This window comes from Pelodiscus sinensis, chromosome 32 (assembly GCF_049634645.1).
Source record: "Pelodiscus sinensis isolate JC-2024 chromosome 32, ASM4963464v1, whole genome shotgun sequence".
Taxonomy (NCBI): Eukaryota; Metazoa; Chordata; order Testudines; family Trionychidae; genus Pelodiscus; species Pelodiscus sinensis.
Window position 1 is genome coordinate 5,312,191 of NC_134742.1, and position 18,289 is coordinate 5,330,479.

Below are 18,289 nucleotides of genomic sequence, written 5' to 3' on the forward strand. Positions count from 1 at the left end.
ATTCGTTTTCTTCTTCTGTCTTTTCAGTTGCTAGCGTCAGTTAAAGTCTTTTATCTTGCATTTAGGTCCAAACTTCTGTTTGTTTTGCTCTATAGTTGTGTAACCTATGTATTAGCTGTCCTATCAGAAGGATGTATAATATTAAATTTTTCCCCATCTTCTGCCAAACACACACACACACACACACACACACACACACACACACACACACACACACACACACTCACGCATATATACAAACTTAAGAAAAATATCAATGAAGATTAAAAATGTCTTCTTTTCACCCATATTTTTTTCTGGAGAGAGAGGGGAGACATTTGCTGAATACTTCTATGTAAAATGTTAGCTTAAAAGCATAGGTTTTGCTCTCTGTGTTTGAAAAATTGTAATATCTATGGGTTCATATTTTAAATACCTTCAAACAATCTCTTTTCCACCATGCCTGTAGTCCCTAATTTCTTTCTTCTTCTTATAATGCTTCCGGTGGTGGGCTTCTGGCTATATGTCCTTATCTTTGTGTTTTGTCAGATCATGATGTGTTGTGTTATGGTTGCGTTTGTCGTGCTGTGACAGTGGACACACTCCCCTTGAAAATAATATTTAGTTTCCCTTAAAATAGTCTGCAAAACTCTGTTATGAAATAAATGCTTTGATTAAAAGTGATCTATTGCTACTGTTGCTCCAGCTCCAAATGCTTCCAAGACCAAAAAAACTCCCCACTGCATAAAAAATGGAAAACACTTTGAAAAGGACATTACAATTGGCATTTGGCAGATTACGTATTTGTGCTTTTTAACCCCTGTCTGGCATTTGGGAGATACAATGGCTTGAGCAAGAGAAGCGACAAAATATTAATACTATTTTTTGTGTCTGACCGCTGCGGAGGTTGGGTCGAGTTATTTTCCATATAGGTTTAATACATGCTTAGGTCAAAGCCGCAGCTATCTGGGTAGCAGCCGAGCAGAGATGGGGGCTGAGTTTGTGGCAATGGAACAGAAATTCAGCTTCCGCAGCATGCATATCTATGTATCTATCTATAAACAACCAGCAAATCAACATGCATGTTGGTAGCAGCTATGGAACACAGCTGAAATCAGGGCTCTGTTGTAGCTGTGCACTGTAACAAATGAATAGTAAGAGCCAGCCCATGCCTCAAAGAGCGTCTGATCTGAATGGATAGGAGAAACAAAGGCTTGAGGCTCAGCGATTCTAAGTGACTTGACCAAGGTTACACAGTGAGTCAGTGCCACGGAACTGGGACTTGCCTACAAGAGCACCCTTGCTCTTTAAAGTTATTAGAGCTTATGTGAGATAGCCTATGTATGACCCACTCCCCTCCAATTCTCAGTCCACTAGCCTGGTTCCTGTGCAGTGGGAACTCTATGGAGTTTGTGTACAGATCCGTAACTCCCACGTTAAACTTCCCCCTAGCAAAACGCAGGATAGCGGCCTCTGGCACAGGGACAGAAAAGAGGAAATTAACCATCTTCCCAATGCTACCTCTTTTCACAGGAAGCAACTGAACAAAAGCTTTTCTCTCCCAGAACTATTGCAAAGGGAGGGGAGGGAGGCAGGCCTGGATTGGGCTGCTCGCAGGAGGCTTGGGAAAGACCCGTTGTAATTTAGCGTCCACACTCTTTCTCACTTTGTATGCAGCAGAAGATTTTGGCCCACTGCAGCTTGCAGAGCTGCCGCTGACAGGAAAACATGGGGGCGTCTGGAAGCCAAATTCGTGTGATGCCGCCCAGCGTTACCAATGCAATTGCCTCGATTAAGAACCAGCGATCGGTTCGGTCCTTTGCCTGAAAGGGCAACCACAGTGCAGTGAGAAGAAAGAAATTCAGCAGCTTCTGATAGAGAACACTTCCTGGCTTGGGAGGTGTTGCTCCTTTTGCTTAAGGCGTAACAGGTGGTTCTTTTAATTGAGAGCCCCGCTCGCTGGTACAACCTCTTTGCCATGGCTGGGGATATAATCTATGCTGATTTAGACATCCCTGGAGCCCGCTTGCCTCCTTCATCTCAGCCCCGCAGTAAGTATGAACAAACTGCCTCATTTTGTGCCAATCTTGTGGGTTTCCAGTTGAATCTCCTGCTTTCTAACCAGAGAGAGAGCCCAACATCTGATGGAGTGGCCATTTACCCAAATTTGTGTAATACGGAGTTATAGACCTGTAGGAGTAGAAGGGACCTTGACGGGCCATGTGGTCCATCTCCATTTGCCCACAAAAGCGTATGCCCGAATAAATCTATTCGTCTTTACGGTGCCGCAGGACTATGCCTGACTTTTGTCCAGAATTGGGACACGGATTTGTGTAATACGGAGTTATAAACCTGTATGAATAGAATGGGACCCTGATAGGCCATGTGGTCTATCTCCCATGCTGGACATGACCCAATAGTGGTCTTTGTTCTCGTAAATGACTATTTATTGGTTGATATGGATGTAAATGTCTCTCTGGCCGCTTCCTAACAAGTTTTAGTCCAAGAACAAAAATACAAGTAGTGTATAACTTAAGCTGCCATTCATCTGAAGAAGTGGGTTGTGCCCATGAAAACTCAAGATACTATCTATCTATCTGTCTATCTTTTGTTAGTCACTCGGGTGCTACAGAACCACTTTTTTTACAACAAATAGTGTGGTAGCACTTTATAGACTAACAAAACATGTAGATGAGATCATGAGCTTTTGTGGGCACATCCCACTTCTTCAGATGACCAGAATGTTGTATGTCCAGAATCAAAATAAATAGGGCAAAAGAGGTGGAGGAGAATGGAGGGGAGGAGGGGGGAGACAAAAGGAAGCAGTGGGTATATAAGTATCAAAGGGAAAACCGAGTTGGTATGTAACAGGCAAAGCTGATTGTTTACAAGCACCTAAAAACTGCATAGTTAAAAAGAGCAGATAAGGACCATTAATTAGCAATTAGAGAGGAAGCATACTGATACCACAATCTACACAGGTTTTTTTTAAGTTACAGACCAACAGGGCCTCCCCTCTGAAACTTTTTCAGAGCAAACTTTAACGTGCATTTGAGTTTATTATTCGGAGACTTGGGGTGGAAACAAGATACCGCTGTCAGTGACAATGTGGCCTGCCGACTGCTTTTTTTGTGACGGTACTGCCCAGTACTCAGAACTGGCACCTCTAGTCAGTACTTCCCCTGAAGTACTGGCACCTTTTTTTTTTTTAACAAAAAAAAAATCCACTGCCTGCAGAGTGTCTGTAGAAACCAGTGGGTTGGAGAAGGCTGTTGTGGAGTCACAGTCATCTCTGTGCTCCAGGCGTAACCAATCTCTAGGGAATGACTCCTTTAGTGTTCACATAGTTCCACAGCAGTCCAAAGACTGGGTTTTCGGGTTCCGGAGTTCTGTGGCTTCCTCCCTGCCCCAAATCCATCCAGCCCCTGCATCTGGCTTGTTCTGTATCCTTCCAGGGCGCAAGCCCTCAGAGGGTATTTCAGCCTTTTCAGAACAGGGTAACTATTTATTAGCCACTTGGCTATAGACTCCAAATGTCCTTGGTAAAGACACAAAACTTAACGCCACCATCCATCATGGCCATGAATTGGTCAGGCTGAAACGGGCTTCCTCTCCAGCTCTCTCTCTGTCCTTTTGTCCCTCCCAGGTGAGAGTTTCTTAGTCTGTCTAGAGCAGTGGCCTGCACCCCTTCAGTTCTTAAAATACGTCCTTGCACCCCTTATTAAAAATCGTTGAAGTAGGTCAGTTCTTTAAACCTACGATATATCATAAAAATCTGGCATGTCTCACACCCCCAGAGAGTGCGGGCACCCCAGGGTTAAGAACCACTGGTCTGGAGGGAAACCCCTATTCCAGCCCCCCGGCACCGTTTTCTCCTTTGTTCTCCAGTTCAGTTCACACGTCCAGCCTGATGGACTTTCCTGCTTTTAGGCGTCAATGGTTGAAGTCTTCGGGACTTCTCTCCCAAACCTCTGTTGATCTGGTTTGGTTTTAACCAGTGCATTGAGGACCTGAGTCATTCCATCCAGGCAGTGAGGTGACACACACACACACACACGGAAATGCAAAGTTCAGAGGAAAACTAAGGCACACACAGAAATCATGAAAATATTACTAATGTTTCCTACTTCCATGGTTAAATCCAGGGAAGAAGGAGTGAGAATGAGTATGGAGAATTGGGATGCTCAGAGAGTAGGACTTAAATGTATTACTTCAGAAAGCAGATCCAAGAGTCTGCTCTCATTTAAACCAGTGTAAACCCAGACTAATTCCTTTTGGAGTCAGTGGAATCACTCTGGATTGACACTAAAGTCACTGTGATCAGAATCCAACCTGGACTCCGTTGACTGTAGTGGAGTCACTCCAGATTGATGCCGAAGTCACTGAGCTCAGAATCTAGCGCTGAATCCTTCAGGTAGAAATTAATTTAGGTGCGAGAAGTCATGGGAGCTGTTCCTCACAGGGAACATAGTCACTGTTTTGAGGTACACAATGATGGGGGGCGGGAGAGAAAGAACTCCAGTGTATTGACCGGGAGCAGAGGATGCAGGCTCTGAAGAGAGAAAGAGGGGAGAGGAAACCTGGACCATGACATCTTGAGACAGAATGTGGTTAATTCTAGATTCTGGAATGGACATGAAGCCAGTGGTATTAGAGGGCTTATCCCTCACCCTCCTGCTTCCCTGGTCCTTTCACATGAACAGAGAACTTACTTGGTTTCCACTCAGCAAAATTAACTATACAGGAGCCAGAGGCGATGAAAGAACCAGAAAGATAAACAACAGAGAAATGGGGTGTAAGGTCCTGACCAGGCAGAAAGCTCTCCACCTAAGTTTCAATCGCTGGCTTGAAATGTATCTTCCTTACTCACCGAACTAAGTGACTGGGCAACAAAATGGAAAATTAATTTTCATGTTGATCAATGACAAGCAATGCACATTGGAAAAAATAATCCCAACTATACATACATAATGATGGGGACAAATTTAGCTATAACCACGCCAGAGAGAGAGAAAGTGGAGTCATTGTGGATCATTCTCTGAAAACATCTACACCATGCGCAGCGGCAGCTAAAAAAGCAAACAGAATGTTAGGAATCATTTAAAAAGGGATAGAGAATAAGACAGAAAATATCTTATCTTATAAAACCATGGGACAGCCACATCTTGAATGCTACCTACAGGTGTGGTCACCTCATCTCAAAAAAGATCTATTGGCATTAGAAAAGGTTCAGAAAGGGGCAACAAAAATGATTAGGGGTTTGGAACAGATCCCATATGAAAAGAGATTAAAAGAGATCAAAAGACTAAAAGAGGAGACTGAGGGGGGATATGACAGAGGTCTATAAAATCATGACTGGTGTGGAAAAGTGAATAAGGAAAAGTTATTCATTTGTTCCCATAAGAACTAGATGAAATTAATAGGTAGCAGGTTTAAAGCAAACCGAATGTCGGTGGTGTCAAGGCCCATGAGCCGTGCCCTAGACATGATACAGACATTTGTTTCTGTATCGGTACAAATGTGAGGCCAAAGCTCGCTTACTTCCCTAACAAAGTCCCATGGGTGTCCTCACTTTGCTAATGGAGAAGGTCCGCTCTTCCTTTAGACAAAGGGGCAGACAGGACAACCCAAGGGGGCTGCCAAATATTTTCCTTTTTGAGAACGGATAGGATTGGTCCCCACCCGATCCCAGTTCAGTACTTCCGCACAGAATCACAGGGCAGCAAGGGACCTCCAGATAGGGTTACAGATGTCCTGTTTTTAAAGGGACAGTCCTATATTGAAGACCACAGGTGTCCCGATTTTTTTTTTTAAATGGGCCTCGTATTTTCCATCTCCCTCTTTCCTCATCAGTATCAGCAGGTCCTGCCACCAGCTGGATCACCAGCTACCCAACCTGTGGTGAGTGAAGTGAGGGTTTCAATGGCCAGCGATTGGAGGGGGCATACAAGGTTTGGGGGGGGGGGCAGGATGCAGCGCATGGGGCCAAATACCCCCCCCTCTAGTCTGTCGGTGCCGGCCCAGCTGCGTATGGGCTCTTGGCCAAGAGGGGCCCGCCCCCACATCCTGTTTCTGGCCAGCACTAGCTGTGAGCTGCAGCGGGTCATGAGCGTGGGCAGCTGCCGGTTACGTGTTGCCTCTGCTGCCCACCCAAAGGCCCTTTACATGCTCGGCCCCCACTCACGGTCCTCTCCCTGCTGTGCCCCTTTGCCCCCCTCAGTCCTGCTGCTGATCCCATGTCCCTGCCCAGTCTTCTCCTCTCCAAACTAAGCAAACCCAGTTCTCTCAGTCTTCCCTCACAGTTCCTGTTCTCTAGCCCTTTCCTCGTTTTTGTTGCTCTTCTCTGGACCTTCTCGAGTTTCTCCACATCTTTCTTGAAATGTGGTGCCCAGAACTAGACACAATACTCCAACTGAGGCTTAATCAACACAGAGTTGAAGAATTACTTCTCCCACAATCCACGGCAAAATATTTTCTATCGTTGTACTACTTCATGATATTGGGAGGGGGAGTGCATAATCTTACTTGGGCAGGTTCAGGGGTGCTCATCCAACGGATATGCCACTGACTGACAGCTGTATTGTAGCTCCAGAATCATTGAATCATAGAACACTGGAACTGGAAGGGACCTCAAGAGGTCATCAAGTCCAGTCTCCTGCCCTCACGGCAGGACCAAGCACCATCTAGATCATCCCTGATAGATGTCTGTCTAACCTGCTCTTAAATATCTCCAGTGATGGAGACTCCACAACCTCCCTAGGCAATTTATTCCAGATTTTCACCACCCTGACAAGTAGGAACATTTTCCTAATGGCCGATCTAAACTTCCCTTGCTGCAGTTTAAGCCCATTGCTTCTTGTCCTACCCTCAGATGGCAAGGAAAACAAGTTTTCTCCCTCCTCCTTGTAACACCCTTTTAGATACTTGAAAATTGCTCTCATGAGCCCTCTCAGGCTCCAGTTACACTACAAGTTTTCTTGGCAAAAAATAAGCTAATGAGGGACTCATGTAAATGAGTCATGATCTCATTTGCATATTTTCTGCTGAGCCATTTTTGTGCTAGGGGTTTTTGCTCAAAATCAAGCAGTGTGGACATTTTCGTTTTGTGCAAAACCCCCTTTTTTCTTATGGAAAATCTTATGGAAAAGGGATTTTTGCGCAAAAAGAAAATGTTCACACTGTTTGGTTTTGTGCAAAAAACCCTAGCGCAAACACAGATCGGCAAAAAATATGCAAATGAGATCACGACTCATGTAAATGAGTCTCTCATTAGCATATTTTTTGCGGAGAAAACTCGTACTGGAGACATAGCCACATTCTTCTCTTTTCTAAACTAAACAAGCCCAGTTCTCTCAGTATTCCCTCATAGTTCATGTTCTCTAGGCCTTTCTTCATTTTTGTTACTCTTCTCTGGACCTTGCTCAATTTCTCCACATATTTCTTGAAATGTGGTGCCCAGAACTGGACACAATACTCCAGCTGAGGCCTAGTCAGCGCAGAGCAGAGTGGAAGAATGACTTCTCATGTCTTGCTCACAACATTCTTGTGAATGCCTCCCAGAATCACGTTTGCTTTTTTTGCAACAGCATCACACTGTTGACTCATATTTAGTTTGTGGTCCACTATGACCCTTAGACCCCTTTTTGCCATACTCCTTCCTAAACAGTCGCTTCCCATTCTGTGTGTGTGACACGGATTGTTCTTTCCTACATGGAGCACTTTGCATTTGTCTTTATTAAACTTCATCCCATATACCTGAGCCTATTTCTTCATTGTGTCCAGAATACTTTGAATTATGACCCTATCCTCCAAAGCACTTGCAGCCCCTCTTGGCTTGGTACCATCTGCAAATTAATCATGCATGGTTTATTTGTTGGTCAACAAGTCAAAATGGGGTGGGCTAATGGCCAGGACACTAGGCCGTGACTCTGAAGATCTGAGCTGTAGTTTCAGCTGTGCCGTTGACTTCCTGTGTGATCTGGGGCAAACTACTGCATCTCTCTGGCCTTGAGTTCCCAGCTGTAAGGCTCCAGGACTTCTTCACTACACAGGACCGCCGGGAGTCATTGAAGAAGTGTCTTTACTGATGCGCTATGGATAGGTTCCCAGTCCTTTTGTGGGGGATTCTGGCCAAGCCTTAAAAGAGAACGCAAATCTTCTAGTAACTACAGCATTTCCTTTGTTCATTAGACTGTCTCCAAACATTGAACTGGGCAGATTTCCGTCCGTGTCCACATTGGCATCATGTCGTCTTAAGAATCGGAGCAGCGGGGTCTGTTGTCCTGCTGGTGGCAGTCACGGTGCTGAGCGTGCGGGGTAAGTTGATTCACGCGCCAATGGTTATGGCATTTGTACGACAAGGGGCATTTTTCAGTTGTTACAATTTCCCCGATTTTCACATTTGGGGCTAACTTTTCCCATCTGTTCTTAGCCATATTTTTTTTGGGATGTTTGAGCAAAAGTAACTCAGACATTCTTGGGTCTGACGAACGTGGGGAAGGAGAAATATGTTTGTGACTTTTTGTTGGAACATCTATGACAAATGAGGGGGGGAATTTGCTGTAGAAATTAATTGAAGAACCAGAGAACAAGCTCCCTGGGGAATTGTACAGCCCAGAACTGAGGAATTGTATTATTCTGTAATTTATGTTTCATGTTTAAAATTAAACATAAGAACAGCCACACTGGGTCAGACCAAAGGTCTATCTAGGTCAGTGTCCTGTCTGCCGACAGTGGCCAACGCCAGGTGTCCCAGAGGGAGTGAACAGAACAGGGAATCCTCAAGTGATCCCTTCCTCCCCTGTTGCCCATTCCCAGCCTCTGACAAACAGAGGCTAGGGACACCATTCCTGCCCATCCTAGCTAAAAGCCATTGATGGATCTAGCCTCCATGAATTTATCTGGCTCTTTTTTTGGTCCCTGTTAAAGTCCTGTCTTCAGAACATCCCCTGGCAAGGAGTTCCACAGGTTGACTGTGCATTATGTGAATACTTCCTTTTGTTTGTTTTAAACCTGCTACTTATTAATTTCATTTGATGACCCCTGGTTCTTACATTATGGGAAGAAGTAAATAACTTTTCCTTATTTACTTTCTTCATATCAGTCACGATTATATAAACCTCTATCAAATCTCCCCTTAGTTTCATTTTTTTTAAGCTGATAAATCCCAGTCTTTTTAATCTCTCCTTGTATGTCAGTTGTTCCATATCCCTAGTCATTTTGGTGCCCTTTTCTGAACATTTTTTCCAATACCAAGAGTTGGTACAAAGGGCTACTATTCTAAGCAGCAGTCGTTTTTAATGGCCTACAAAGAGGATTTCAGGCTAACACAAGGCATTGAAAAGAATTTGTGATTGTCGTTAGGACTCTGGAGTCCTCTGATTTTCTCGCTCGGTATGTTGAATGGTTTCATAACATCAAAGGAGAGATATTACCAACAAGGAAATAAGATAAGCATGCAGGATGTTTAAGATAACTACTAGCAGCTGCTTTGAATAATTTTAAAAATAAAATTAAAAGTGGGAAAACAAAATCATGGAGTCATAGAAAACTAGAACCGGAAGGGACTTTGAGAGGTCATTGAGTCCAGTCCCCTGCCCTCACGGCAGGACCAGGCACCATCTAGATCATCCCCAATAGGTATCTATCCAACCTGCTTTTAAATATCTCCAATAGTAATAGAGATGTAGCTGTGTGGCCCACCCCCACCCCACCCGTTCTAAAATCTGATTTGTCGGTTTTTTATGTGTTCACTTCTTTTGATTGTATCCCTTTGGTATATATGGTAATGCCGATTTTCTTCCACAATTTGATCTGAGGAAGTGGATCTGGCCCACAAAAGCTCATCATCTAATAAACCATCTTGTTAGTCTTTAAAGTGCTGCACAGTCTTGTCTTTTGTTTAAACATCTCCAGTGATGAAGATTCCACAACCTCCCTAGGCAATTTATTCCAGTGTTTAACCACCGTGACAGGTAGGAAGCTTTTCCTAATGTCCAAACTAAACCTCCCTGGCTACAATTTAAGCCCATTGTTTCTTGTCCTATCCTCAAAAGCCAAGGAGAACAATTTTCTCACTCCTTCTTGTGACACCCTTTTAGATACTTGAAAACTGCTATCAAGTCCCCCTTTTGGTCTTCACTTTTCTAAATTAAACAAGCCTAATTCTTTCAGCAGCAGTCATTTTTAATATCTGCTTAAAATGTAAGAATGCAATAAGAATGAAAAATAAAAATAAAAATAAAAATAAACACTTGAGGTCAAATTTTTGAAATATTTCCGCATTTTGTTGAGAAATTTTCCAACACAATTGTTTTGATTTTTTTTTTCTAAATGATTTTTTTTATAAATAATTTCCACGCCACAGAAAATTGTGAGGTATCTTCTTTGTGTGCTGAACAGTTTTAGAATGAAAACGTCATCATACCGCCATGAAAAAGAAATTCTGAATTCCATCCTACTCTCCTTCATAATTTGGGGTAGACAATTGAAAGTTCTAGGCATGGAACATGCAGCTCCCCAACATTCCTTTCTGTAGTTCCTTAAAACTTTGATTTGGGGAAGTTCTAAGGGTTTGTGGTGGCTGGTTTGCATGTCCAATGTGGGTTTTTTTATACAAGTACAGGTTGGACCTCCCTGGTCTGGCATCCTCAGGACCTGACCAGTCCTGAATGAGGGAGTTTGCTGGACTAGGGAAGGTCAATGCAGGCCCTTCTGAAGCCAGCTTCCCGGCCAGGCCCTCCTCCTCACTGCTAACCCCACGGTTCACTCAAGTCACGCCTGCAGCCGTCCTGGCTTGGCTCCCAGCTGTGGCCGACCTCCCAGACACTGGCCTGCCAGCCTGGCTCTGCTCCTGGCCATGGCTGAGTTCCTAACTCACAACCATCAACACTCCATCACACGGATTTTGTGCTAAAGTTTTTCAGGGTTCCTCGGGGAATGAACTGACTGTCTCCGAAAGCCCCAGAAATGAAAGTAAATGCGTCGCCATCCAGGAGACATTATCTCGCTTGAAAAGGCATCTGTGCAGCTCAGCAGGTAAAATCCTAGGCAAGGCCTGATTATCCATTAGGCCCAATAGGCACAGTACCTACGGCCTTTGAATAAGTTTAGGGGCCCCTCAAAAATGTAGGGCCTACAAAAATGAATAACTGACTTGAAAATAAAAATGGAAAACTGCAACATCAAACTTCATAATTAGCTCTCTTTAGTCAACAAACAACATTCGGGTATAACCTACAATTACTTATCAGGCATATAGGCAATTAGGCATTTTCCCCTTATATGTTTCTATATAATCTAATTAAAAGGCCTACGATTATGAGCGTGACTAGTGCCTACGCAGACCTTAATCCGGCTTTGATCATAGGTGCTGACTTTCATTTTTAGGTAGGTGCATCTTCGGTGGTTTGTTAATTAACCTGCTTTCCTCCACACTGTTTGCTACCAGCCCCAAAGCCACTGTGCTGGTGTTAGAACTTGGCAGGAAATTAAATTTCTGTTTTGTGGGAAATTCAAACTGTTTGAATTTTGTTTGGTTGGTTGGTTGGTGCGTGTGCGTGTGTGTTTGGGGGGTTTTTTGTTTTGGTTTTTTTTGTTCATCCAACTCAGACCAAATAGCTGAATTCTTGACATTTTTTTTTTGGGGGGGGGGGAAATTCCAAACAGTTTTGGTCCAGGAACATTGCAATATTTAAGAACCCTGCAAATCCACAGATATCTGCTTTCCATCCGTATCTATCTGCATGCACAGATGTGGATATCTGCGGTTCATTTTTGGGGATGTGGCTGTGGTTACAAACTTTGTAACTATAACCCTGCAAATTTGCAGATATCTGCTTTATATCCCCAGGTATTCTTACTTGAAGTGGTCAGTGTGGCTATCCACGACTCATTTTTGTGCATAAAAATGCAGGTGCACATTTTGTATCCGCGGAGGCTCTAAATATGTTGGTTTGATAGCATCAAACCCTATGCGCAAGAGCCTGTAAACCTCATTTTTTGAGGAATAAGGGATCTTGCACAAAAGGGGTTTTTTCCCCGGCAAATGGACCCGTCTAAACAGGGCTTTTTATCGCAAAAACCTCTTCCGCAAAAAGAATCAGAAGAAGATATGCAAATGAGAGCACGAGATATGCAAATTAGCGCTCCATTTGCATTTCCTCTTCCACAAAAAACCCTCAGTGTAGACGTAGCCACAGTGTAAGATAACAAAAAAGGCTAAATCACATGGTATCAGAAAAAGAATCTTTTAATGTAAGCTAGATGTCAAAACAAAATTAATCAAACTGATGAAGACAAAAGAAAATGGTATAACTTTTCCCCTGACACACATCTGAAAAATGTTTTTAATTCCCACAAAATTGTATTTTAAAATAGAAAACTGCCAGGCCTGGACTCCTCTCCCACATTAATTTTTATAGTGCCTCTCAATTCTGACTCACGGCTCCTTGCTAATCCAGATCTGGCCTCACCTCTCCCCCAAAAGTCTGCTGATGCTCCCCCTACCTTGCCTATGTTTGAATACAATGCCTAGCATCATTGGTACCAATGTCTAGTTTTCTCAGAGGGAGCTCCGCCCCACTCTGTCCCGAAGTCCCACCCCCAACTCCACCCATTTCCCCAAGAGTCCGCCTTTGCCCAGCCATTTTTCTGGAAAAACAATACTTGCGTCCACAGTACCATTGAGTTCTTTCGACAGAAAGTCGAAAGAGCGGAGCGGTTTTCCTGACATCAGTAAACCTCATTCTATGAGGAAGAAGCCTTTTTCAGAAAAAGGTGTGTGTGGACGCAGGAGAGGGAGTTCTTCCGAAAGAAGAGACCTCCAGAAAAAAACACGGGTGCCCTGATGGCCATTCCATCCACACTAATCTCAACTGAAATGCAAGAGAGCAGCCAATCAATGTGGACACTCTCTTTCAAAAAAGCACACCGCTTTTTCGTTGTGGTTTTGCTGTGTGGACGCTCTCTTTCAAAATAAGCTTTTCCAGAAGATCTCCTCCGGAAAAGCTTCTTCCGAAAGGAGCCTGTAGTCTAGACGTAGCCCTAGAGTAGGTGCGACAGAAATACAACTAATGCACTAACTATTGCACTATCCAATTCCCCCTCCAGAGGGCTCCTCGTGCGTGCTTTGCCCCCGGGACTGGCTGCCGTACAAGAGGAAATGTTATTGGGTGTCTAAAGAAATGAAAATGTGGAAAAGCAGCCAGGCCGACTGCATAACGAAGAGCTCCCATTTACTGGTGACCCAGGACCAGGAGGAGATGGTAAAGTTCTTTCTTGGTAGAGGTCAGAGCACTGGCTCGGGGATAAACCACTAATGTGTGAAAATGTAGTTCCAACCCCACCCGTAAGCCAGCAAGTATTTTGTTTGAAGGTCAACAGCTTGGATTGCTAAGATCTCAGGTGCCATACATAGGGTTGTCAACAAGGTAATATTTAAAAACCTGACACTCCAGCAGGCATGCTGGAACCTCCCCTGCCCGTCATTTTCCCCGAAGCTCCGCCCCTACCCCACCTCTTCCTATAGGCTCTACCCCTGCTCCGCCTTTTCTCCTCAGACTCTGTCCCGCCTCTGCCCCTGAGGCCCCGCCCCCCATCCACTCCTCTTTCCCCATTGCTGGCTTCTTTTCTCCCTCCCACTCCTCCACAATTGGGCCAGGAAGACTTGTCTGTGGAGCCAGGGCTGGGAGCTGCAACCATCCCAGGAAGATAGGAGGCAGCCCCACATAGTAAAACTGATATGGGGTGGATGACCCAATGCCTCCCCTGTTTGCAGTAACCGGACATTGCATGTCCGGTCAGTAGATTTGACTGGACACTGTCGGGTCCCCTTTTTGACAGGACTTTCCTATAGAAAACTGGGCATCTGGCCACCCTTGCAGTATGTTGTGTTGTTTTTCTTTATTGCCTCTGTGATTTTCCCCACTGTGGCATTGAATAAGATGCTGTCAACACTGACGCAGACTTCAGAGAGTCAGCACCATTTACTCACTCAGGCGCCTCTGTCCCACACTTGCCAGGATTACATACAGACTATGATAAACGAGCAAAACTCTATTTGGATTGGATTAAACTTGAAATCTCCCGAGAGGTCTTGGAGTTGGGTAGACGGTTCCCTCGTTAATGAAGACCTGTGAGTTTCCTAATGTTTGTACCATGTATGTTTTGCAAAACAATCTTATTGCCTCATTTGTGGATTAAGAAGCCCCATAACATGGCATATTTCACCTCCTTTGAGTTTATGACAGTGTGGAAAAACCCAAACATTCGAGTCAGGCCCCAAAACGGTGAGATTTGCTTTAAAATCATGAGGGGTTTTTTTTTAATGCATTTCACATTCTTTGTCTTGGGCCTTCTAGTTTTGGGGTCATGTTTTCACCCAGCAAGAGGGGTAGAAATATTGTGTTTCTAAAGGCAAGCTAGGATGCTCCCATAATAAGAATGGTTCTACTGGATCAGACCAAAGGTCCGTCTATTTCAAAACAGTTTGGTTTGAACCACACTTGTGGATTCTTGGACTTTAAATTAAATCCATGGTCATCTGGACCTGAAAGATGTCCCTTCCCAAGTGACCAAGCATGGGTGTCTGTGGGCAGCTAACGAGGCCTGGCATGCACTTGAAAATTGTATAAGTAAAAATCACAACAGTTATTAGGAGGGATGAATGTTGACTGATATAACTACACCATAAAATGTACTCTGACACAGGTACACTGATATAATAGGGGCCTTAATCCAGTCCAGCTCATTCCCATACAGAAATAGCTGTGCCAATATATGCACTTTTATTCCTGTGGGTACATCTACACTGAAAACACTACAACGGCATGGTTACTTCACTTCAGGATTGTCACTACCTAGGCTGACAGGAGGGGTTCTCCCATTGGCATAGTTAATCCACCTCCCAGACAGGTGGTCAGCAAATTGAAAGAATTGTTTTCTCAACCTAGCGCTGACTACATCAGGAGTTCTATCATGATTGCGACAGCTCTGGGTGTGTGTGTGTGTGTGTATTGTTCACATCCCTATGAGATACAGCTATTCCGATGTAAGTCCCTAGTTTAGGCCAATATCTAGGCTCCCCATTCCCATAGATTCAAGTATTTAAGTAGAAGGGATTAGGGTCCTGCCCTCCATTGAAATCAATGGGCATTTGGCACTGAGCTACCTTTGAGGATCTAAGTGTGAGTGACTTGACCAAGGCCCTGCAGGGAAATCTGTGTCAGAGCCTAGAATCTGATACTGATCTCCTAGGGCCCAGCCTAGTTTATTAAAAGTCAGGCCAGCCTTCCCTTTGAGATAAAGGAGAAAGAGAGCCTCAGCTTCCCACCCCATGGTGCCGCTATGGATCTAATTCACTGCAAAATCCGACACATGGGCCGTGACTGTGTCTCTGATCCTGCAGGTTCCGTGGTGTAGGGAGCCACGGCGTGAGGGACTGTGGGGTGTTGAAAAGAAACCAGATTGCATTGGACACCTGCAGCGCGGAATTAAAATGGATTTGCCAGAAAGACGCCCTCCTCATCTAGGCCAGGCCGTCCCGGCTCTGATGTCGGTAGAACTGGCCGAGAAGAGGCCTGCCATCCTGGTCCAAACGGGCAATGTAAACTTTGTTCTAGAGTATGGCACACCTGGAGCCAGAGTCTTCCCTGGCGTCAATTGGTGTGGCCTCGTTGGCGGAGCCGGGGGCCCGTTTACACAAGACAGGGATGCCGCTGATGCTGACACCGCCCCCTGAGGGTCAATTCACTGCTCTGGCTGTGTGTTTTCATGCACTGCTCTGTCCCCCTGATTCTTTCTTTCCCTCTACACTGCCGAGTTGTTATGTCCACACTGCAATCACGTTCTTTTGAAAAAAAATTGAAAGAACAGAGGGTTTTTTCCGACATCGGTAAACCTCTTTCTACAAGGAAGAAGCCTTTTTCCAAAAGAGCTCTTTCGGGAAAAGGCACGTGTGGACAGGGAAGAGGGAGTTCTTTCAAAAGAGGAGGAAAAAGCACAGACGTCCCGGGGCCACTCCGTCCAAAGCAATCACAGCTTACATGTGAGAGAGTGCCCCTTCGGTGTGGACGCTCTCTGTTGAAAAAAGCAGATTGTTTTTTCGATGCGCTTTGGCAGTGTGGACGTTCTCTTTCGGAAGTAGTTTTTCGGAAGATTTCTTCCAGCAAAGCTTCTTCCGACAGCAGCCTGCCGTCGAGATGTAGCCTAAGATTTATGATGGGCTCTGGACTCCAAGCAGTTCCCTTTTAGGCTCTGTCATGGCTCCCCAAACCCAGGTCAGTGCCACAGACAGCAGCAAGGTTGGGAGCCCTGCCCCCAGCCTGGGGCTGCCAGGGTTTTTTAAACACCATGCTCACAAACTGGCTCAGAGCAGGATTAGGGGATACAGTGCATCCCGGAGTAACAAGAGGGCTTGAAACACAAGCCCGTGCAGCTGAGGCCTAGTATGAGGCATGAGGCCTGAGCTCAAACAGTCAAAACTTTGGGGCTGTGAAACAATGTCAGGTCGTGGGCAAGAGGCAGGCCCTGCTCACAGAACGTGGCAAGCACCAAGCCCTCATGCCATGGGTGTCACCCGGGTACGCAGGCCCAGCCACATCAGGACTGGAGCCCCCCAAATCTACAGTGGGAAATCCATGCACCACCTTGGTGTCTGTCAGCCTGGCCGTGCCCCCCTCTTGCTGGAACGTCCTCGGTCCCTGGGTTAGCACTGGGGCCAAAGAGTGAGGGGCTGTGCCTTGTGGGGTGGGGCTGGGAGGAGTGGGGGCCTCAATGCAGGCTGGGGATGCGTCTGGGCTAACAGATACCAGTCTGGGGTCAGAAGGGGTGGGTAGAGTTCAGGCCCCATGGGTGCACCCCACAGCCTGTGTTGGAATTGAAAGTTTTATTCTTCCTATATTTGTATTTTAGGTTTAGTAGTATAGCAATGTAGTTTAATAATATAGCAATATAAGGTATATATTAACATATATATATATATAATATTTTATTAAATTAAGTTTTTGTTAGTTATATGTTTATTTCTTGCCCTAAAGTTGAGTGAGTTTAGTAAATGGGCCTAAGCAGAAAAGATAGTTTTGGTATTGTGTCTGTGCTAATAAGATTGAGACAACATTGAGGGCAGAGAGGCCTTAAAGATTGCTTGATTTACAATGCCTTTTGCTCTTCTAATGTTGTGTCGTTGTGTAAATTTGAGAGTCCTTGTAACCGTGTGTGAGAGGGTTATGAATGTGTCGAGATAAGATACAAAAGTTATTGCTCAAAACCAGATGGCCAAAGAAGAAGGTTGAGCGTGGGTGAAAACTAGACGACCTGGCGTCAGAGAAGCTATCTATAACATCAATGCGTACCCCTACTCACAAGATGATTGGATATTGGCAGATTGACGGCCTTAAAGCGAAGTGAGCATCCCAGAAAGACGATTGATTACAGGATGAGCCTTGGAAAATGTTTTGGCAACACTCACATCAAAAAGATAACGTTCCGGTCACAAGCTGACAGCGGAATCCATGGATGTCAACAGAGAAAAGGATTATAAAAAGCAGGGTGCTTTGCTATGGAACTTTGGGTTTGTCTTGCCACCAATTCCAGAAGAGTATCGGATCGCGACCGAGAAAGACCCCGCTCTCCCTCTGTGATCGATCTAATTGGCCACTAGATGGATACAGAGTCTGGACAGGTAACTATGACATCGTCTGGCGGGACTGTGTATGCATGATATGATGTGTGTGTGAGTGATTGAAAAGCATATGCAACTGCTGTATTCTCAATAAATGCGGCATACTGCCTTTTCCCCTATAAAAGATCTCGTGTGCTTCGTTTAAGCAGATACCACCTGTGTGCTCCAGACGCCTGCTGAGCAGGAAGGGCGTGGGGGAAGCGGCAGGCACCAGATTCCTCCTAAATCTGCTCCTACCCTCCCTAGGGCCTCCCATCCCTCCTGCCTCCCTTCCTAGGGCCTCCCAACCCTCCCACTGTCACAACAGGGCACTGTGATCCGGTTAATCAAGCCGTATCACACTACCCATTGGCTACGTCTGGACTGGCATGATTTTCCGGAAATGCTTTTAACGAAAAAGTTTTTCCATTAAAAGCATTTGCGGAAAAGAGCGTCTAGATTGGCATGGATGCTTTTCCACAAAAGCACTTTTTGCGGAAAAGCATCCGTGCCAATCTAGACACGGTTTTGTGCAAGAAAGCCCCGATCGCCAGTTTCACCATCGTGGCTTTTTTGCGCAAAACACTTTTTAGCTGTCTACACTGGCCCTCTTGCACAAATACATTTGCGCAAGAGGGCTTTTTCCCAAAC

At 45.0% G+C, this 18,289-nt stretch overlaps 1 protein-coding gene across 1 annotated transcript; it reads left to right on the forward strand.

Annotated features, from left to right (window-relative positions):
- The first annotated feature begins 1,870 nt into the window (after nucleotides 1–1,870).
- On the forward strand, nucleotides 1,871–16,782 carry LOC142823294 (killer cell lectin-like receptor subfamily B member 1B allele C). Its single transcript, XM_075914204.1, has 6 exons — nucleotides 1,871–2,030; nucleotides 8,170–8,295; nucleotides 10,897–11,016; nucleotides 13,090–13,244; nucleotides 14,001–14,113; nucleotides 15,404–16,782. Exons 1-6 carry the CDS (start codon nucleotides 1,958–1,960, stop codon nucleotides 15,507–15,509), a joined length of 693 nt encoding a protein of 230 aa, XP_075770319.1. The 5' UTR covers nucleotides 1,871–1,957; the 3' UTR covers nucleotides 15,510–16,782.
- The last annotated feature ends 1,507 nt before the right edge of the window (nucleotides 16,783–18,289 follow it).

Excerpts from the sequence above, each read along its gene's own strand:
- LOC142823294 (XM_075914204.1), top strand. The coding sequence starts at position 1,958 with ATGGCTGGGGATATAATCTATGCTGATTTAGACATCCCTGGAGCCCGC. Across the intron at positions 8,296-10,896 it reads CACGGTGCTGAGCGTGCGGG|TTTTTCAGGGTTCCTCGGGG; the intron begins GTAAGTTGATTC and ends TTTGTGCTAAAG. Across the intron at positions 11,017-13,089 it reads GCATCTGTGCAGCTCAGCAG|AGGGCTCCTCGTGCGTGCTT; the intron begins GTAAAATCCTAG and ends TTCCCCCTCCAG.